Genomic DNA, 21,602 nt, shown 5'->3' with positions numbered 1-21,602 from the left:
TAATTCAAAATCATAACGTATGCCATTCGAAAGGAGGTTTTATTCGAATCGTTTTTCTGGATTTTGCAATTCTCAAAAATACGAAATATCGATTAATTTCTATCAATAAATCACCAGTGAATGATTTCGAACAGACTCGTGTAGAAGCAATAAAAAATGCGCAATCACATAGAATATTCACTATAGCGATTTCAATTTCCAAAAGGATTATAGTTTGTATTGTTGGGACCTGCATGGTGAGATTCTTTGAAACGAATCTTGAATGTCAGAAACGTCCCAAAACGCGAAGTATACTATTTATCAATGAAAGTCAATTCCAAATATCATATCATGAATACGTTTCACAAAATGCTCAAAATATCAGTAATGTAGACTGCTAGAGTTCCGCGTATATTTTCTCTCAATTGGATCATTTTTTTATTTTAGTTGATTTACTCGGTTATCTAATTTATATATTTATTCAGCTCGATGGAAAGGATAGTTTTGAACCTACACAAAGAATATGCGTACGTCCCATCGCAGGTCGTCATTCATTGTCATTTATTTGTCAAACCAGTATGAATCTAGTCATGTTTGTTACAATTTAAAATATTTTATAAATGTTGATTAATATACGACATTCCTATTTCACAGTTTTGTTTAATTCAATACCAACTTGCACCCTGATGTCTACCAAGTGTAGCGAGGACCAAAAGATCCACCCATCCAAGTACCAGCACTGCGATGCGATCTTGAATAAAGTAAACTGCTCGTCAAAATTTTGATATTTCCGTAGATGCATATTTTTTGAAAAATATCTTGCTCATCGAACAGCTAGTTTTCATCCAGTTTATTCATTTTTGTCAACTCTAAGTCCCCTCCCAGTGAAACCAGTCACCCTTGCAACATCTCTCCCAAAACCCCCATGAAATTCGAACTTTGTGGTCTTCAGCATTTCCAATTGAGGCAGTGGGAAGGTTTTCTACATAGAAACGGTTATTTTCGTGAAACGGCGAAGCCCCGGCATCTTCCGGTCCGTGCCTACTAAAAACTACAGACCCTAGGGAACAAAAAGAGTCCTTCTGCGCCTACCTGACCCCACCACATCCCCTTCAAAACTCGTCAATCGACTCTGCCGCACCTGTATTCTTAAAGACGAGATAATTCAAAAGCTGTTGATGTTTTATCTTCTATTTATTGTAAAATGAACACAGTTCCAACTAAGAACAAATTCCATAAAGAAAACACTAAGAAAAAATGAATTACATTCATTGAAACCATAATGATCGCTGGTATTAGATTGTTCTAAGACAGGCGAAAAGACTCTATCACATTTTTAAGTATCAAATTAATTTAACTGCGAAACTTTCACGAACACTAACACCTGGCTTCCTTATTATGAGCGCATCGTCACTATAATGCGTTTCCAAATCTACTGATCCCAAACCTGAAAAAAATAACACGGTAAACGTGACCAGCACTGGTATGAAACAAGCCATAAAAAGAAGAAAGATAATCAACTCACTCTTTGACGTGAGAACAGCTTTTTGCACACCAGATGGCGCCCCTAGCACAATTACCCTCTCAATCCATTCCAGAGTTTCGTAATCGGTTTTGTCTATCAAACTGGAAAAAAGATATACATCACTTTGTTGGTTACACCATTTATGACTATTAGATTTTGAAGGAAATTGCATTGCATTGCATTGTGAACTAAGTATCTATTGTGTCCCCATCAGAACTGTTTTCGCCGCTATGTCTTCTACAGCTCACCAACTAGATCCAGAGTTCTAATGAACTCCAGCATCTCGGATGACTCCAAGGAGGAGCATCTCTGAGAACTTTCTGTTCCCCCCAGGTTTTCACGCCACCAAAGATTCGTACTAACAGTAGAGGTGGACAAAAAGGGGGAAAAGTTAGGAGAAAAAAGGAAAGACAGCTCCCCCCGTGTTTTCACACCAGCAGAGTGCTACAGTACGTGACATTGGCTTATCGATACTAACGAACCAAAACTCGGATATCTCCCAATTCGGAATGTTTTTCACGGTTCTATATCGTTTTTTCAGAACTGAAAAGGGGATAGAAACGGTCCGGAATGTTCACGGTTTCGAACGATGTCGGAATCCTGAATTGAAACTAAAAATGTTCCAATTCAGATCCAAACGAAGAAATTATTCTACAATTAGGATGCATTTGAAAAAAAAATGCACCTTCATCACACCCCATCCGAAACTTATTAGTCGAAAATTATCAGGAACAAAACGACGTCAAACTAATCATACGAAAGCTTTTTTTAAATACAACTCACCTGCTAGTTAGTTCGTTGTTTTTGAACTGGAACTGTATGTAAAGGTACTTTTGTTTTCTGTATTCAAAACTTTCATTATCATCAATGTACAATGTTCCTTTAGCAGAATTCTGAAACGATCAAAAATTTACATTACATTACAAAAAAATTTTTTTAGCATTTTAAAACTTACGTTACTATCCAGAGCGATTATAAGAGTGAAAGGATCTTTATGCATCAAACTCGAAGCCCTCCTTGGTCGATCTTTTCTGCAAATTATACTGCCACCTCTGTAGAAAACCGGAATCTGAAAAGTCGATAATCTCAAGTTTAAAACGAACCTCGAATTCAAATCAGGATGAAACTCACGCTGTCCAAGTTAACGGAGAAACTCGTGTATCCGTTTCCGGCATACTTCCTCCAATCCCTCATATCGTACCAATACTCCGAAGACCCTCCCGGAAGGTAAACATTGGCGGTCGTTGCACCGGATTCAGAGATCATATGGGCCAAGATAGAATCACCTAAGAAAAAAAGTATGGAGAGCGAACACGACGTTACATAGAAATTTTCATACCGACTAGAACTTGATTGTCAATGTCGACCACTTCTGGATCCTTGGGGTACATGTAGAAGAGCGGCCTTACGACGGGCTCCCCGAACCTCTCGTGCTCGTAAAACAGGGTGTACCAAGTGGGCAAATGGGCGTATCTCAATCTCAAAGCTGTTCTTATGCGATGACGGACGTCTTCGGCGAACAGATAAGGTTCTCTGCGTCTGGTGTCGATGTGCGCGTGGGCTCTGAAGAACGGAAGCCACACTGCAGCCTAAAACATGATGGGGGATGAAACTTTAGAACAGGTCGAGCAGTTCAATTACTTGGGAAGCTTCATGAATACTAAGGCTAATCTGGACACGGAAATACACAACCGTATCAATTCGGCATCACGGGTATTCTGGAAGTTGAAGGAAAGAAAATTTCAAAATCTCGACCTCAATCTGAAGACCAAGACAGCTGTTTACACAGCAGCTTTTCATTGTCTTGTATGCGCTGTTGCCAAAACGTAAACTCCGCACAAATCCCCAAATTTGATTTGAATAGTTTTCGCGGTGAATTTGAAGAAATCATGAATGAAACTGTAACGTGGTTTCCTCGGAGAAAACTTATTTCGAGCGCCAGCTATTCTTTTCACTAGGAAGAATAGCAAACCTACCAGAGTAGCTGCTAGTCGGAGACAGAGTTCGCTGTTATCTAGGGTGGTAGCGATAACGAAGTAGTCAAAATCAAATTATGTACCAGTTTATTCACACCTTCGGAAACTGATTATATGTACAACGGAAATATGTGTAGGTATGAAATATGAGAGCGAATCGATCAGCAAACATACATTCTGGAAATTCGATCCGATCACGAGCACTTAGTAAAGTTTATACCGGGTACAGTGAAAAATCAAAGGTTGTTCAATAAAATGCGCCAACCCGAACTGACGAAATGGATACTAAGGATGACCTCGCGAGGTGAAATGACTTGCTATACGGTATCGGGATGTAATTAATTGTATTTCTCCAGAAATGAAAGAAACACAACCAGGGCGGATCTACTCGAGAGTTTTATTCGTTACCCCAAGGGCTTACGCACCATGACTGATAGAAAAGAAGAGATTTCTATTTCAACACTTATGACGCGGGAACGCGAACAGGGGGGTTGACGGGACTTTCTCTTCACTACCCCAAGGGCTTACGCACCATGACTGCTGGCGAAGGGAAAATTTAACGTTAAAAATCTGAAAATTCCAGAATGCGACAAGAATGAAAAACGTCGTCAGCTCTGGTTTATCGCATATTAACATCAGAAAAACGTCGAAATCTTCAACGCCATGCAAGTAAAACAACGTTAAACACAGATAAACGGTTTTTACATTTACTCTGCCTATCGGAATGAATGTTCTGAATATTTGAGAATTAAATATTTTCAAAGGCGGAAATGTGAGATGAAAGGAATGCACTAAAATGAACTCCAATTTTCTCAGAAAACCGGGATTCATTACAAAACTCATAATTATTCAGTTTAAACTTGCATATGCAGCGATAACCCAAATCGAGGAGAATTCCCCATTACCTGATACCACCTCTGCAACAACTCCACGTCGGGATTATTGAAAAACCCTCCAATATCGGCGCCGCAAAAGCTAACACCGGCCAGAGCTTCCGACAGACACATGGGATAAGAGGCGGCCAGATGGTTCCAATCAGCGTTGTTATCCCCGGTCCAGATGGCGGCGTACCTCTGGGTTCCCGCGAAATGCGACCTGGACAAGATGAAGGGACGCCTGTTGGGATTCCTCTGGAGCAAACCTTCGTAGGTTATCGCCGTCTGGAAAGATGGAACCGCGTAAGGCGCGCCTCTCGTTCGCCGTCGGGGGCATACTCACGTAGACCATGCCGTACATGTTGTGCAGATGCCTGTGCTCCCAGCCGCCGTGATGCAGGCAATCCTTGGGCATCGTGATCTCCGGACCGTTGAACACGGACGGTTCGTTCATGTCGTTCCAGATCATTATGTCGTTATTGACGTTGTCGAATTTCAACTTGCTGTACAGGGCCTTGTAGTAGTCGAAAACGGTGGGATTGAAGAAATCTGGATAGCTGCTCGAGCCCGGCCAGCACCATCCTGTCAATTGAGCACGTGAAAGAAATCCATTAAAATTTAATGCTCCGTTAAAATTTTAATTCTCAAAAAATTGGTTTCAAATTTTAATGGAGCATTAAATCTCGATGGGCGTTCCTGCAACTAATGATACCAGCAAAGGAAGGTAAACCTTTGGTGTCGAAATAATTCTCCTCTAAATTGAATCTGATGTAATTAAATAAGGAGTTCGGATCTAGGCGAAGGCTGATCTTCTTTTGACAAGGAATCACTTTTCGCACTTATATACACACTGTATATCAATGAATCCTAAAATCGAAGGTCATTTCACTGTATAAACGCGTCCCAACCTACCTTCATACACATTCCCGTCCTTGGTTTTAACGTAATAATCGTTGGACAACGAGTCTTCGTGCAGGAAATATCCGCCCTCTCTCTTGACGTGAGGATCGATGATGACCACCAGATGGCGCCCGGTCGAGGTCAGATTCATCAGCATCTGATCCGGATGGGCGAATTTGATCGGATCCCACGTGAAATATTTTTTACCGTCCGTATATTCGATGTCAAGCCACATCGTGTCCACGGGCATGTCGTGTTCGTCGAAGTTCTTAACCACCGTGGTCACGTCGTCTTCGGTTATGTAATTCCATCGGCATTGGTGGTAGGCGAGGGTGTAGTACTAGATGGGAAAAATTAAGGATCGAAAATAACTCTAAATCGAGGGTTTACTGAACCACTACTACACGTTGCAAAATAAGCGATACGCCCTATGGTGGCAGCCAGAGTAACCCGAATATGACTGTAACCATAGAAATGGTGCACTAAGGAGCACCTAGATTCGAATAATAATATACACACTCAACGATTGCAATCTTATTTTGTAACGCCAACAGAAGTTGGCCAGAGTTAATAAGTAGCGAAAAATGGACTGCAATTCGCAGTCGTATGAAGCTGGAGCGATGGAAAAATAACAGTAGGCTATGAGATCCACCTTTTCGAACCGATTCGAGTAAAAAAACCACAATGAAATTTCATGAATATCAAGGTCAAAAACACCACTCTTTCCTCTATGAATCGAATCGGTACTACCCACCCTTGGAACTAAATATTCAATGTACCCACCCCTATCTATGATCTGTGATAACCGTGTTCTGTGGTGCTAACCTTACATTTGATAAACGTCAGAAATCTCAATTTTCCGAAGGTTTTTCGCATTTTCTATTCTGGCTCCAGGGTTTAGAATGTAATCTTGGAACAGAGACTTGGCTGCGAGGTTTCAAAGTGAAGTATTGAAAACACAAACTAAATTCGTAAGCGAAAATATCGAAAGAAACAATAATGCGGGGAACGAATCAAGAATGTTGAAAAACAAACAAGATTATTCAGAAGGTAAATCACTCTTCAAATGGGAATGCGTTTGTAGAATTTAATGTTCAACGAAAAATTCTCATATTGACATAGTTTACGCGCAAGTTCACGAAATTTCGCAATCGCTCCAACTATTAAAAGAAAAAGGCCTTCCATGTTAGAACACTAGGGAAAATACCTTTTCTCAGAATTTACCTGCGGTAATGGAGCCACACCGGTGAGTTGAGTATACTGCTTGGCGCAATCTTTAGGAGTCGGACCCATGAGTATGAAAAGATCGACGACGCCACTTTCACTCATGAAATGGACGTCTACCCTACTCTCAGAAGCCTGGCCAGAGACTAAATTGACCAGAGAAGACACAACGTTCTGATCTTTACTGTTATTAATGTCTACCCAAGTTTCTGACGGATTCAACCAGAATGCTCCAACAGTATTTGAACTTCTGCAAAGTATCAACAATTATTTCCAGTATAAGGTTGATTTTTTCAGAATTGATCAAAAAGATGATATTTGTCGCTGTAAAACATCAACAACATCCTCTCCCACTCACCAATAAACAACAAATTTCCTCTCTTCCTTCAACATAACCAAACAAAACTGAAACACTTACGAATGGGCATAGACAACTGGAATCGATCCGTATAAAGCCATCGTTGAATCAACAAGATACTCAAAAACATCGAGATTATAAAATCTGTACGGATCCAAACCACCCGGTCCTGTTGTTCTGAGGGACAGTCTGTCGGCATGTTGGGGCAAACCGTACGATCTCACGGCTCCTGGGAAGGTGATATCTAATGAAATACCTTCGGGACCTCGAGGTTTACTGTCGTGGTGGGACTTGAAATTTTCTTCCCATGCGCCTGGATCCTCCTGTTGTAGCTGATTCTCCTCTCCATCACTGGAACGTACGGTCTTCAAATAGAACTTATTTCCGTGAAAATTTAGTTCATACATCTTTTTTGTCTGCTTGGTCCACAAGAGTGTTACTTTATGATCAAATACTTACACTTGGACGTTCTTTGTTCTGAAATGTTCAATAGTGAATAGCCCTCTCCCATTCACTACTGCAACCAAGGTTCCGTCTTTATAAAATTCAACTTTGAAAGGTTTTGCCTTAAGAACAGCTTTATTATCACCAAATTGAATAATCACTTCGTCTTCTGTTCTTTTCAGTACCTCCAATCTGAAAGAAACATATTGTCCTTGAACCATAATTCATTTTCAGACAGTTCGTAACACTTTCCAAACATAAAATCATTTTCATTGATCGCAGGCTCAGAATATGATAAAAACCAACCTTTCCACTTGTGGTTCTCCATTGAGCACATTTTCTACCCTGTACCTCTTATGTAAGGGTGAAATTTCATCTGCATACAATCGGAACATGTTTCCGGCAAGTGCAGTGAGAACAAGCTTGAATTTGACATTTTCTGCTGAATTCCACAGCTCGGATTCGACAGAATTATCAGAGACTTGTAGACTCTTCAAATTCAAAACATAATTGCTATTATCAGGCTTGATTCCTCTGAGGCGCCTGTAAATAATATATAGTTGAAACCTCAATGAGCAAAATCCACTTTTGCTGACTTTTTCGAAACACTCACCGACAAAAGCTACTTTGACTGCATTCTTTGAAGTTCTCTTTGACCACAGCAAAGCAAGTTTGATACAGAAATAAGGAGAACAGTAGAATTCTGAAAATGGGTAGATTTAATTAGAAATACATTATACAACATAAAAAATCTCATTTCCACTAGAAGAAGAGTATTTTCTACTTTATATTTCATAGAAATAGTGAAGATTACCTTATTGTCCATTTCATTTTATATTTTATATAAGCCGCATACGTGTCCTCCGGTTTTGAATTGTTAATTAAACAAAAAACAATTTTAAATTGGGGTTATTTCATAAGTGAGTGACAATGACAGATAAAACAGATTCCTGTGATTGGAAAATAACCTCACTCAACTGCCTTATCTTCCACAACCTCAAGATCATAAGCGCATTTTCAAATTTTAGCTTTATCTCTCACTTTATATAAAACATAAAAATTCAAGAATGGCTGGAAGTGAAACCGACAAGCCTGAAAGCAAAAAAGCAGCAAAGAAAGAGCAGAAGAAAGCCGAAAAGGCGTCCAAAAAAGCAGAACACAGGGGAGGAGATAAGCAAACAGTTGTTCAGGAAGAAGGTATTCATCGTTTCATAATAATATTCTAATGAAATTAAATTAGAAGATTAAGGCTCATGTGTGCAAATTTTATGTTATGCCTAAGTGCTTGTTGAATTGCAGTTGATATATCTGTTGGGAAATATGGAGTTCTTCCTCTTATTAGATCAGAATCTAAAGTCGAGAGGAAGTATCACAAAGTTTGTGAATTGACCAAAGATAATGCTGAAAATGAAGTTTGGGTTCGAGCCAGACTCCAAACTGTTAGAGCGAGGGGTAAACAATGTTTTATTGTACTTAGACAAAGAGAATTCACTATTCAAGTACTGGTGAATGTTTCTGATAAAGTATCGAAAGCAATGGTCAAGTTTGCCAGCAAGTAAGTTCTTTTATAGATATACCTATAGATTGGGGTTACATGTAAAAAATTTTCATTAATAGTATATCAAAGGAAAGCATTGTGGATGTGAATGCAAAAGTGGCTAAGGTAGCATCAGAAATTGCTGGCTGTACTCAGAACGATGTTGAGTTGATTGCTACCGAGTTGTGGGTAGTGTCTAGTTCAGATCCACAGTTGCCTCTGCAAATTGAGGATGCTAGTAGGCCAGAAAAACCTGAGGTATTAATTCATAATTTTTTTAAGTTATAGACAAATAATCTAATTTTCTAAATATTAATGTTGAAATTATGTCTTTTCATGAGAATTTTATCTTCAGGGTGATTTGAGATCATAATCCAATTAATTTTCCAATTGTTGCATGAAGGAATAATATTTTTAGCGTAACTTGAAAATTCTCTTCATATTTCTTGTTTTATGGGAGTAAGTAGAGTTTTTTTTAGAATATTCCGCAAATCGATGCCGAATTAAAAAGTTCCTTTTCCACTAACGATGAGAGTAACTATTTCGAAAAAATTTACAAAAATAATCGAAATTTCACGTCGTCAGAAGAAACCATAGAATTTATGGGGTTCAGCTAACTTCACTTGATACGCCTATGTTTTCGAAAGGACGTAAATATAGCACAGACATGGGCGTAACATTTGACTGGGCATTCACGATTGAAAAGGACCAAAGACGTATCATTTTCGCATGCATCAAGGTTTTTTCGATTATAACGGATTTTATGGTTTTTTTTCTTCGAGGTGACGAAACAAAGATTGCCTGATTTTCAGAGATGGTTCTTAAGGGGATTTTTTGACCGGTTTCGTATTTTATTTTTAATCGGCTGTAAAAAATATATCTCAATTTGATGTGTTATTTCTACTGCTTCAATCTTTTCAATTTATTTAAGGATGCTGAAGGGCTCAATATAAAAGTTAAACAAGATACTAGGTTGGATAACAGGGTTTTGGACTTGCGTACATCAGCTAATCAAGCTATTTTCAAACTAGAGGGAGGTGTGTGTAGGTTGTTCCGTGAATACTTAACTGGAAAAGGTTTCACTGAAATACACACCCCAAAAATCATACCTGCAGCTTCTGAAGGTGGAGCTAATGTGTTCACTGTCAGTTATTTCAAAGGTATATTTTAATATTTCGCCCTCTTGAATAACTCATTGTTTAGACTTTATTCAGGATCCGCTTATCTTGCACAAAGTCCCCAACTGTATAAGCAGATGGCCATTGCTGCCGATTTCGATAGAGTTTTCACTGTAGGAGCTGTATTCAGAGCTGAAGATTCTAACACGCATAGGCATTTAACCGAGTTTGTAGGACTCGATTTGGAAATGGCGTTTCTACATCATTATCATGAAGTTGTTACTGTTATTGGGGATCTTTTTATATCTATCTTCAAAGGTTTACGCGACCAGTAAGTGTTTTTTTCTGGGTAGTTTTTCGCCATTTTTCTATCGATTCGATATTTCTTCAGGTTCAAGACGGAAATTAACACTATCTGTCAACAGTTCCCAGTAGAGCCTTTTACCTTTTTGGATCCACCACTGATTTTACAGTTTGACGAAGGAAGAAAAATGTTGGCGGAAGTGGGGGTTGAAGTTGGTCCAGAAGAAGACCTCAGCACTCCTGCAGAGAAACTTCTTGGGCGGCTGGTTAAAGCTAAGTACGACACCGACTTTTATATTTTGGACAAATATCCCTTAGCTGTGAGGCCGTTCTATACTATGCCCGATCCTAACAGTCCGATTTCCTCGAATTCCTATGATATGTTCATGAGGGGTGAAGAGATACTGAGTGGAGCTCAGAGGATACACGATCCCAAGTTCCTTACAGAGAGAGCGAAACATCATGGAATTGGTGAGTAAATTATTTTTGAATTGTGTGAATTAATTTCGAGCCTAACTATTCTTTCAGATATATCCAAGATACAATCTTATATTGACGCTTTCAAATATGGGTGTCCACCACATGCTGGAGGTGGTATTGGACTGGAACGAGTTGTTATGTTGTATCTTGGTCTTGATAATATCAGAAAAACATCCATGTTTCCTCGTGACCCTAAGAGGGTTACTCCTTAAGTTTTATTTTTTAAAACAATAAAGAAATCCCATAAAGTCTTTCTGTTTTCAATATCTTCCTTTGACAATTCCCAGTATAAAATACCGCATCTACCAAAGATTTAAAAAATTTTAGGCTAGATCATGTTTTGATTTTCAATTTTTTTTAATCCCCCCCTGTGCTCAAATTTGACAGACTGGCGGCGCGTCTCTCATAACAGAAATTCCACCAATCCGTTCCTGTCGAAGCTTGCAGTTGCATGCGGCAAGTACTATTTTATGCACTTGTTAGGAACTTCATAACTATTTTATCCGTCAAAAATAAAGAGTTTTACATGTAAAGGTATATGCTTTCCTGAAAATTTGATAATTTTTCATATCCCTCAGATCAATAATTTTTAAATTTTATTGATCTGAGTCATATCCTGTTGAAAATTTTACACAACAACATTGATTCAAGAAGAAGATAATGACATATTTCAAACTTCATTGATAACTTTTTTGAATGATTCAGTTCAAAACTTTTTCAAACTGTTGAATAAGTCCCGAGAAACGAATTTTACTAGAATAAAATAATCTCTTGTTGAAGAACATGTATGACTCAAGTGAAGACGAACTCACTTCCGATCAAACAAAGAGTTATTCTTGTTTGAATTTAACGAAAGATCAAAGACAGAGGAATGTGAACGATTTAACAATGGATGAAGTAGAGAATGCTTTGAGTGAAATCGATTTAAAGTACTCGAAATACAATAGTCAAACTGAATGTGACAAAAACTTGATGATGTTACTACAGGTAATCCTGTAAATATTCGAAATTCGGAGTTTTGATGTACTTCTTGTAGGATTTTGATTCTTTAGGACTTCCTGAAATAGATCCGTCCCTCCCAGTAGAAGATATAAATAGCAAAATAGTGAACAACTCCAAGTTATTAGTTGAAATGTATAGGAGGAATTTAAACAAACTAGATGAAGATGAATTAAGTTTCAGATCTAAAGATACAAGGTATGCAAACCTCCAGGTGAGTCATACTCTTGCACAAACATTTATTCATATCTTTGTTACGACTTTATTATTTTTTTCAGAAAAAATTAACAAATCTGAATAATAGTTATGAGAAATTACTATACAAAAATAAAAGTCTTGAGGCTGTAGTTGACAAAATGAGAAAAGAGAATAGTCAAATGAAAGATATGCTGAATATGCAAAGAAATGAAATGAAGAAGCTAAAGCAATATTATTGCTCCAAGCAGGATGAATTGCAACATTCTGTGAAAAAGTTGGAGAAGAATAATCAAGACTTGAAGGACATGTTCAGACAAGATATTGGTGAGTTTAGGAGATTTTTCTGTAGTTATTTCAAGCAATATATTCATATAATGTTTAAATTTTTTTCATAGGCAAATACATAGCTAAAGATGAAGTTATTGCTGATTATGTTAAAAAATGTAAACATAATGAACAAATTTACGAAAGTACAATTAAACAGCTTCAACAAAACAATACCAGACTTCTTGAGGAAATCACAAAATTCAGAGAATGAACTAGATTGGATGTGCAATGGATTGTTGAAGTGCCATTAAAATTGTCTATACATTTCGTATTTACCACTAGTTATTGTTTGCTGGCTTGAAATTAGTGGATATAATTTTATTGCTAACTCAAAGACTATTTCAAACTGTGATATAATATGATAGTATTATCATTTTTATATTTTTGTAATATTTAACATTGACTTATTGTTTTATAAGCATACTTTTTTGTGATCGTACTAACTCATTGATAATGAAATTATATTGAATTTATAAAAAAATTTAATTGCATTATGCACTGATTATTTATTCCTTTCCAAATATTTCAGACACAAACCCAATAATAACACTTCTGTTAACAATTATCATTATTGGTATTTATACTTTACTTAAGGCCTCTAAGCAAAGATGATCAAATCTATGTTTCAAATTGTCTATGATTCTAACAAATTCTAACCTGTAATTGTCACTTTAGAGGTTATAAATTATTTGAAAAAGAGTCTCTGTTTGAATACTATCCAAAATATCGTTTTTTCGTGGTGTATTACTTCTAAATAACGGCTTAATAATGAAATTGTTGACCCATAATATGTTATCAAGCAGATGTTTGAAAGGAGTTAATGTTGGTTACCCCCTAGGCATTAAAGTGAGTAAACTCATACATTTGTTCATTTGAGATATTGTTATTGTTTCAATTTAGGTGGAGGAAGTTACTTCATCAGTTGTTGATTTCAATCCAGAATTCATACAGAGAATTATACCAAAGTTAGAATGGAATGTACTCAAAGAAGCATCTGATACAGTTGTGGAAAACGGATATCTTCCTAATGAACTTATCGACAATTACAGCAGCGACGAAGACTTTCTCAAAAAAGTTCATCATGTCTTGTTAGAAGTTGAAGTGATTAAGGGTAATTTGATTTGCCCTGAAACTGGACGTTCCTTTCCTATAAGTAATGGAATACCTAACATGCTTCTGAATGAAGACGAAGTTTGAGTTATCGATGATATGTATTGTATCTCTCAGCATTTTAAACGCAATCGACTCCCAGCAGTGCTAGGAACATGAGGTTGTATGTGATTTAGGATTAAATGTATATATTTAATGAAATTTGTGTCTTTATTTTCTTCAAAATCAAGTTTTTTTTAGTTCTAGCTGGAAAGAAAAGTGTTGGGTACTGAAGAAATCCACATTAAACAAATGATATTTATTTACACTTATTAATACAAGAAAAATTAATGAAATACATTAAACATAGGATGATGCTAATCACTGAAAATTAAAAAGGAATATATTGCCTGTTGTATAAATATCCTAATCAGAGCGTCATATTCCGACCTTCTATAGATATCTCTACAGCTCTCCTCGTCTGTTTCATTCGTTTACCATCGATGTAATTCTTATAATGTCTTTCAAACCTATTCATTTGTTTCTTCTTAGACTGAAAAAAAAAAGAAAATTATGAAAAATTATTCATGGTTAAGAATGTTGCGTATAACTTACTCTACTTATATCAACTTCAGACTTCCATTTAGGTCTGACTAAATAGTCCTTGTTTGATGGAATAGGCACCCTGGCTCTGGCAATCCAGCCCGGATCTCCTGGTCGAAGAGGTCTGAAAACCAAATATACCGTTAGAATCATTTCTGTGCAGATTTTAAACATTTCTCCAAATGTTCAATCCACTCACTTTCCATCAGCATTCAGAGCTTCAGTCAACTCGTTATCGTTCTTCTGTGAACTCGAGTGACCTTCACTCCTTCTTCTTTGAGGCATTTGCTGCTCCATATCCCTTTGAAGTCGCTCTTCCTTACTTAAAGCCTTGAAATCTGTGGATAGATTGAATATTGGTCGAGCCCATTCGCTGATCAGCCTTCCAGCCCTTTCCCTGTTATCTTTAGTCTCTTTCGGATGTTTATAGAGGTACATGACCGCCTTTCCTATGCCCGAATGCTTCAGCGTCGACTGATCAATTGGGGGATACTGAAAGAAATACGATTAGAAAAAGCTCATTTTTGTCAACCTCAACGAAAAAATCACATTTTGAGCACTAATTTCCGCTAGAAATGTCGACAAGTATCCTTTTCGTCCGCAAACTCTCTTCTATGACAATAACTGTCATTTATTGTTGTCAAATTAATTCTTCACGAAATCCGATAAATTTTACGAGAAAATTACGAACGTGATATGAATATCAATGTTCATTGTTGATTATAATGAAGAATGGATAGTTATAACAATATCGATGTCAGTACCACTCCTCCAGGGCTAAAAAAAATTGACAACTACGGCGACGTAGCCAAGGCCAGCAAATATATAAGTACTTACTTTCATGAAAGAATGAATGTAATATCTGGACAAAAAACTGTCTATTTTTTCGTCCTCTTGCTAGCCGAGGCTGTGTCTCGGCTATCAATTTGTAGGCTTGACTATAATAGACACTTTTTCGTCTTAGGCGCATAAATTACCATTTTGACCCATTCAGATTTAAAAGATGCAGTGTCCATGTGAACTTTCCAAAAGTTTATCGAAAGAACGAAACTTACCGATTGAAGTAATTTCAAAATCGATTCTCTCAGCTGCAAGGACGGCATAGATCTATCTGGCATCGGCGCCAACCAGTCCGTCAACACGCTCAACACGTTGTGCTCGATGAAAGCCAACATCAAATCGTGTTTCCTCAACTGGGACATAACCTTTGACAACATCGATATTTTTTTTATTGCCGGTTTGTTTGCTTTGTTCAGTCTACGATCCTCCTAGGAATAAAAAAAAAGTTAAATTTTGAACCGATAAAATCTTCTCAGTATTACCTCGGCAGCGTTTCTCATGTCAGACAAAAGTTGAGCGATGATATCATCATTGTCGTTTATGATATCGATATCCTTCCTTTTCCGCTTCTTCGAGTTTTCTTCTTTTTTCCTAGCTAACATCTTGTCGAAATCAGACACCCCATCGTTGTCGCCCCTGCAGAAGGCAGACAGTTAAGTAATCTAATATCCAGTGGCGGCTCGTGAATATTCATCATGGGCCGGCAGATTATTCATGCAGTTTCTGAACAAACTTTAATAGAGAATACTCCTTCTGACGAAAATGATGTATTTTTTATGAAATATCTTTGGAACGTCACATTTTGAATTAACCATTTCAACCGTTTCCCACAAAAAATTATTTTAAGCACTTAAAAATGAAAAATAAAAATGCGTATTCAAAGTTTAAAGCGTTTTGTGAGAATTGCACAGGCTGGCAACATCGACTGAAATATGCCTTGATAATAAAGGACAACAAATGCATTGTCTTGATGAGATAGACAAAGATGGCTGTCTATGAAGTCTGCGACGAACGAGGAAGGTCGTAAAATTTTATGGGATTTTTATGGCCGGTTGCAGTTGAAGCTCGCCAGTAAGTACGCGCCTGTAGGTCAACAGCTGTTATTTTATAAACAAACTGATCGGACATTGTTCTTTTCATTGTCTTGTAGACGCTGTTGCCAAATCGTAAACTCGGAACCAAGCGATTTAAATCTTAAAACCCCATATTTGAAGGATGATTTTGAATAGTTTCCGCGGTGAATTTGAAAAAATCATGAATGAAACTCATAATTATTCAGTTTAAACCAAATTGGGGAGAATTCCCCATTGTCCGCAATGACAAATTTCTCGTCCACTCAATTATGTTTAGATTTCCAATAAAAATCTAATGTAAATAAGACTAATGGTGAGTTGAACAGATAACAGAAGGGACGTGAAATATCGAAGATTTCATGTCGTTTCAATAGATTTTGCTGTGTGAATCGAGAACCCGATGATTTTTCGCCAAGTACGGCAAACTACATTCTGCCGACCCTGTGTAAGTTATCAGAGAAGGTCAATTACTCACTCATTACGGTTCCTATCGATACCATCGTCCGAATCGTCAGATACATCTGGAACGACCTTTTCGGGAGGAGCCTCACCCCCAGCATCTTTAGATGGTCCAGCCTCCTCATCTTCATTATCACTAACCACTGCCAATCTCTTTTTTTCCTTCCTACCCTCTTCCTCATCCTCCGAATCGGAAACAATCCTTTTTCTTTTAGCGGTTTTCTCATCTCCGGAGCCCGAACGAGATCTGTTGGACTTGGCCGATCCGGACCTTGACCTTGATTTTCTGGAGCCAGACCTAGACCTTGATTTTCTGGAGCCGGAACGTGACCTAGACCTAGAACCGGACTTAGACCTCGATCGTGATCGAGAACGTGACCTTGCAGAACCTGACCTTGATCTGGAACGTGATCCAGACTTTGACCGAGATCTGCTCTTAGAGCGAGACCTTGATTTGGAGCGTGAAGCCGACCTTGATTTCGAACGGGAACCGGATTTAGAACGTGACCTTGATTTGGAGCGAGATCCGGATTTCGATCGTGACCTTGATTTTGAACGCGATCCTGATTTAGACCTTGATCTGGAGCGGGAACGAGATCCAGATTTTGAGCGGGATCTTGACTTAGAGCGAGATCTTGATTTAGAGCGAGACCTTGATTTAGAGCGGGATCCCGATTTAGAACGGGACCTTGATCGTGACCTTGATTTCGAACGGGATCCTGATTTGGAACGCGACCTTGATTTTGAGCGTGATCCAGATTTTGATCGAGACCTCGATTTAGAGCGAGAGCCAGATTTTGAACGTGACCTTGATTTAGAACGAGAGGCAGACTTCGATTTCGACCTTGATTTTGAACGTGACCTCGACTTACAACGGGAGCCAGATTTCGAACGAGACCTTGATTTTGAACGAGAGCCAGATTTGGACCTTGATCGTGATCTTGACTTGGAACGGGAACCTGACTTAGAACGTGATCTGGACTTTTTTGATCTCGAAGGTGATGGACTTCTGGAAGGCGATTTGGATTTCTGCCTCGAACCTAAAAATGAATCCTAAATAAAACAAATGAATTTATATTGGAAGATTAACAATAAAAGATTCTTTAAAACTGGCTTTTACTAAGAACCAAAATGATGAGATGAACTATATATTTAACATATACATGCTAGAACCTGAAAATCTGTGCAGAACAGGGAAAATTTTAATGATTTTACACTTACTAGATCTTGGACGAGGTGATCGGCTTCTGGATTTACGATTTCCATCAGACTTCACAGATCCAGAACGTGATCCCCTAGAATTAGACCTACTTCTGTCACCAGGAGATTTAGACCTAGATTTCGAACGCTCTTTTGCATTGTTCTTGTCTAATGGACTTCTAGATCTGCTTCTTATGGAAGAATTTGATCTTGATCTAGAGTTTCTGACACTGCTTGCGTTCGAAGCAGATCTTGATCTTTGTTGACTATCTCCATTATCAGAAGGTGAGCAAGGCTGCGAGGTGCTTTTTGCATTTGATTCTAAGGAAGAGTTCAAGTCCACCCCATTCGTCGGATCCGGTAAGTTATCTGGAAGGCAATTCTGCTTATTGTGTCACAGGAACATAGGTGTAAACGTACTCACCTACTTCCATAACTATATCTCAATATAGCAGAGAAATTTTTTTTGATATTTCACAACAAATATTGTTGTTTGTGTTTTTTATCGTATCTAATCAATACCTCGATAAAATTAAGCAGAATAAAAGCATCTTTTCAGCACATAACCAATTCAATTGACAGATGAGTAGATGACAAAAATAATCACAGTTTACTTCATCTGTCATACACAATATTGGAAACCACAGATCACTAATTCTAAACAATGCGGCCGAGTGAAAGAAAATTCTCTATCGCCATATCCATTTTGATCAAAAAACTTAAAACTGTGTAGGGTATTGTTATATAACTATATAAATTTGTTCTTTTAAATGTCAGTTCTGATGCAACAACAGAGGACGTGAAAAGCGAAGACAAAGATAAATGTGATTCTATGATAGTAGATATAACCTCAATCTCTTCAAATAAAAATACGCCAAAAATGTGGATGTATTTGAATGATTCGATTTCCTAATATTGTTTTATTGAAATTCCATACGTTTTTGAATATTTCTATCCATATAATACAATGAAGGTGCAAGTAGAAGAAGTAATTTATAACCAGGAGACTAATCCAATAGCAGTCAATATTAGAAATAAACAAGTATCTGATGAATTTCTCTCAAATGTGAAAGTGGATGTGTTTAAAGACAGTTCAGATAAAACAATTGTAGCAGCACATACAGAAAAAATACTTTATGTTGGTGGAGTCAATCCCAATGAATCAGCATTCAATAACTTCTTGGTTATTCGTAACAAGAATACTAACAAGGTGCGATTGGTCAGTTATGACACAGTCAATATGGATTCATTCACTAGGATTGATAATTCTTCTCTCAAAAAAACTGCTGCAAGTGAAGAACTAACAACAGCAGATTTAACCAAACAATTCGGTACTAAGAAGGCTATTAGAGTTACAGAGCAAAGGGAAAAGATGAAATTCTTTATTGAAAATGAAAGAGAAAATTTGCAGAAAGCAGTAGCAGGTAAGGTTTAGAAATTTACTTAAGGTAAGATGATTTATTGAGAGAGTTTTTCAGAGGTTACAACTGATGAAGGTTTGTTGAACCAATCACAAAACGAAATCAATGAAAGCGATACTGGTTATTTGCCTTTGATCAATAGGAATGCCTCATCAGTTGATCAAGTTTATGAACTGAATAATTTAGTTCCTCCAGAAGTTAGGGATGGTTTACAATCAGATGTGAATACTGTTCTTGAATGCGATGATCTCAGTCAACTCCCGTAAGTATAGATTTGGGAATTGGTGAAAAATTTAGTTATTGAATGATATTCTTCCAGGTTGTGCAATTTCTGCATGCAGAATATCAGAATCTTGAAAGGAAATGATGATATCGAGTCGAATAGCACAAGGTGTAAAATATATCTCTTTCTGAATTATTTAATACGATTTTTGACAACTCCTATCAGGAGTATCAGTAAAAAATTCGTCCTCTGTGAATCTTCCTCAGTTGTCAATTTTTATATCTTGGATAATTTCAGTGTTGTCTCGAAATCCAATAGGTGAGTTTTGTTTAAATCCTGTATATCTGTTCATGATATGATTTATGTGATTTTTTCAGAACGAGGTCTTCATCCATGCGTGATAAACTTATATGCAATATTCTCGTTTTGGTAATGTTGGCTTCTTTGAACAACCAGTTAAACCTGGAGACGATTTCCCAGGATATGAAGCTAGGGATAAAGAAATTGCAAGAAATATCTAGAATGCTTGCTTTTACTAACATTGGTACTAAACAAGTCGCTCTCAAGTTGCCTTTACCGGCCCCTGTTACATCCTCTCGTAGAAAGAAAAAATAGTGTCCATTCAGTTTACTTATGATGAGGTTATAAGTTGATTCGGGAGTTACTTGGTGGAATTTAATGATTTTTCTGTATAATTTATGGATTATTGTTATTCTTAAAACAGTGTTTTTGACATTTTTAATTGTTATATGATTAAATTTTTGTATAAAATCTTTCTCTATTGGTTTGTAATTTATTTTATTTCGTATTGATTCTGATGTGGATGGATTGTTTTTCCTTCTCTGAGTGAAGTTTCTCAGGAACCAGACAAACACATTCTGCTAGCACATTACACTTCTATCTACCTCTAAATGAGCTACTTCTCTGCTGATATATTTTCACTAATATTTGCTCAAAAGTACACAAATATTGAAAGAAAAATCAGGTTCACCAAGAACACGTTTTTATGAATATTCCACTTGTTTCTGTTATTGTGGAATTGTAAATTTGTATCAAGTAACTTACTTTTTTTTACTTACTTTTACAAGTACTTAATTTTGTTTTCTAAAAGTGCATTATCTAAAATAACTGAGTAATTCATAATGAATGTTTTATAGTAATGATTATGAATCATAATGTATTTATGTGAAAACGGGGTCCTTCTGAGTAAATTACTCAAATTTAGTGTGTTAGTATTGATTTCAATACTTTGGGTAAGAAGATATTTGCTCTTAGGAAATGGAAAAATCTTTTGTAGTGTTGGAACTCAATTTTATTTTATAATCCTTTAGGGTTTCCGTTGGATTTTCAGAAAATGTATAATTGCTGTAAATATGTATGTATATGAATAAAATTTCATTTTAAATATTTTTTTAGTTCATTTTGATCTACAAGTTGAAAATTATAACCTTCGTAAATTGGTGTCAATAGTAACTTATTTTTAAATTTGTTTGAGAAATTACCAGCGACATATTTTTGATATAATAATCAGTATCATTAATATGTGCGATTTCCATAGTAGGCTCTGCAGCGATCCAGGGAGACTGGAGGGTCATACAGAATAGGGAATACTCTTGACGAAAATGATGTATTTTTTATGAAATATCTTTGAAACGTCACATTTTGAAATAACCATTTCAACCGTTTCCCAAAAAAAAATTATTTTAAGCACTTAAAAATGAAAAATAAAAATGGGTATTTAAAGTTTAAAGCGTTTTGTGAGAATTGCACAAGTTGGCAACATCGACTGAAATATGCCTTGATAATAAAGGACAACAAATGCATTGTCTTGATGAGATAGACAAAGATGGCTGTCTATGAAGTCTGCGACGAACGAGGAAGGTCGTAAAATTTTATGGGATTTTTATGGCCGGTTGCAGTTGAAGCTCGCAGTAAGTACGCGGCTATAGATCAACAGCTGTTATTTTATAAACAAGCTGATCGGACATTGTTCTTTTCATTGTCTTGTATGCGCTGTTGCCAAATCGTAAACTCCGCACAAAGCGATTGAAATTTCAAAACCCCATATTTGAAGGATGATTTTGAATAGTTTCACGATGAATTTGAAAAAATCATGAATGAATAATGGATTTTCATCGAATCATGAAATTTGGTATGACTTTTGTAACTTTGGAGCTCCAATTTAAAACTGAGTAACAAAATATAGAGACTAGAAACAAACATTCTATGAAAACTCCAATAAAGGCGCGTCTTAAAATGAGGAATTAGTTCACAAAACTTTTTCCATCTGGTGTTTTTTCCAATTTTGAGGCAACATTCCGAAAACTCACTTTTTTGTACTCAAAAATTGATAGTAAATAACATCCTTTTTCCCAAGAAAGACGACCCTTCTGAGGTTTGATTGCTTCCTTTATTTATGAAGTTTAAACAAAAATCTGCCCATGACACTAC

General features: G+C 36.9%; 6 protein-coding genes across 7 annotated transcripts; 4 read left to right on the top strand and 2 right to left on the bottom strand.

The window, feature by feature from the left end:
• Positions 1 to 1,154: 1,154 nt before the first annotated feature.
• On the bottom strand, positions 1,155 to 8,251 carry LOC123311468 (neutral alpha-glucosidase AB). The gene is made up of 15 exons (XM_044895483.1): positions 8,096 to 8,251; positions 7,895 to 7,984; positions 7,588 to 7,824; positions 7,297 to 7,473; positions 6,898 to 7,188; positions 6,480 to 6,729; positions 5,268 to 5,595; positions 4,699 to 4,937; positions 4,386 to 4,640; positions 2,844 to 3,093; positions 2,636 to 2,790; positions 2,460 to 2,573; positions 2,288 to 2,397; positions 1,505 to 1,605; positions 1,155 to 1,426 (listed from the first exon to the last, which is right to left on the bottom strand). Exons 1-15 carry the CDS (start codon positions 8,110 to 8,112, stop codon positions 1,323 to 1,325), a joined length of 2,718 nt encoding a protein of 905 aa, XP_044751418.1. The 5' UTR covers positions 8,113 to 8,251; the 3' UTR covers positions 1,155 to 1,322.
• LOC123311477 (aspartate--tRNA ligase, cytoplasmic) lies at positions 8,244 to 10,964 on the top strand. Its single transcript, XM_044895494.1, has 7 exons — positions 8,244 to 8,478; positions 8,581 to 8,836; positions 8,899 to 9,076; positions 9,750 to 9,978; positions 10,033 to 10,267; positions 10,328 to 10,710; positions 10,768 to 10,964. The coding sequence occupies exons 1-7, from the start codon at positions 8,349 to 8,351 to the stop codon at positions 10,929 to 10,931; spliced, it is 1,575 nt and encodes a 524-aa protein (XP_044751429.1). The 5' UTR covers positions 8,244 to 8,348; the 3' UTR covers positions 10,932 to 10,964.
• Positions 10,965 to 11,409: 445 nt separating this feature from the next.
• LOC123313660 lies at positions 11,410 to 12,738 on the top strand. The gene is made up of 4 exons (XM_044898630.1): positions 11,410 to 11,706; positions 11,756 to 11,932; positions 11,997 to 12,240; positions 12,312 to 12,738. Exons 1-4 carry the CDS (start codon positions 11,503 to 11,505, stop codon positions 12,452 to 12,454), a joined length of 768 nt encoding a protein of 255 aa, XP_044754565.1. The 5' UTR covers positions 11,410 to 11,502; the 3' UTR covers positions 12,455 to 12,738.
• A 176-nt stretch (positions 12,739 to 12,914) lies between these two features.
• Positions 12,915 to 13,554, top strand: LOC123317042 (multifunctional methyltransferase subunit TRM112-like protein). The gene is made up of 2 exons (XM_044903400.1): positions 12,915 to 13,089; positions 13,144 to 13,554. The coding sequence occupies exons 1-2, from the start codon at positions 13,012 to 13,014 to the stop codon at positions 13,438 to 13,440; spliced, it is 375 nt and encodes a 124-aa protein (XP_044759335.1). The 5' UTR covers positions 12,915 to 13,011; the 3' UTR covers positions 13,441 to 13,554.
• An 82-nt stretch (positions 13,555 to 13,636) lies between these two features.
• LOC123317027 (serine/arginine-rich splicing factor 4) lies at positions 13,637 to 18,087 on the bottom strand. 2 transcript variants are annotated; one of them, XM_044903387.1, is made up of 9 exons: positions 17,932 to 18,087; positions 17,529 to 17,876; positions 17,044 to 17,347; positions 16,324 to 16,941; positions 15,258 to 15,411; positions 14,991 to 15,203; positions 14,135 to 14,427; positions 13,948 to 14,059; positions 13,637 to 13,885 (listed from the first exon to the last, which is right to left on the bottom strand). In XM_044903387.1, exons 1-9 carry the CDS (start codon positions 17,939 to 17,941, stop codon positions 13,763 to 13,765), a joined length of 2,175 nt encoding a protein of 724 aa, XP_044759322.1. In that variant the 5' UTR covers positions 17,942 to 18,087; the 3' UTR covers positions 13,637 to 13,762. The 2 variants fall into 2 exon arrangements, with proteins under 2 accessions (XP_044759322.1, XP_044759314.1); XM_044903379.1 differs by having other exon boundaries at positions 16,324 to 17,347.
• Positions 18,088 to 18,348: 261 nt separating this feature from the next.
• On the top strand, positions 18,349 to 20,558 carry LOC123310915. The gene is made up of 4 exons (XM_044894631.1): positions 18,349 to 18,931; positions 18,986 to 19,190; positions 19,248 to 19,469; positions 19,529 to 20,558. The coding sequence occupies exons 1-4, from the start codon at positions 18,475 to 18,477 to the stop codon at positions 19,764 to 19,766; spliced, it is 1,122 nt and encodes a 373-aa protein (XP_044750566.1). The 5' UTR covers positions 18,349 to 18,474; the 3' UTR covers positions 19,767 to 20,558.
• The last annotated feature ends 1,044 nt before the right edge of the window (positions 20,559 to 21,602 follow it).

The sequence above is a fragment of the Coccinella septempunctata genome, chromosome 1, assembly GCF_907165205.1.
Source record: "Coccinella septempunctata chromosome 1, icCocSept1.1, whole genome shotgun sequence".
In the NCBI taxonomy this organism is placed as follows: Eukaryota; Metazoa; Arthropoda; class Insecta; order Coleoptera; family Coccinellidae; genus Coccinella; species Coccinella septempunctata.
Note: the sequence above shows the minus strand (reverse complement) of the source record. Positions and strands in the feature narration are given on the sequence as shown.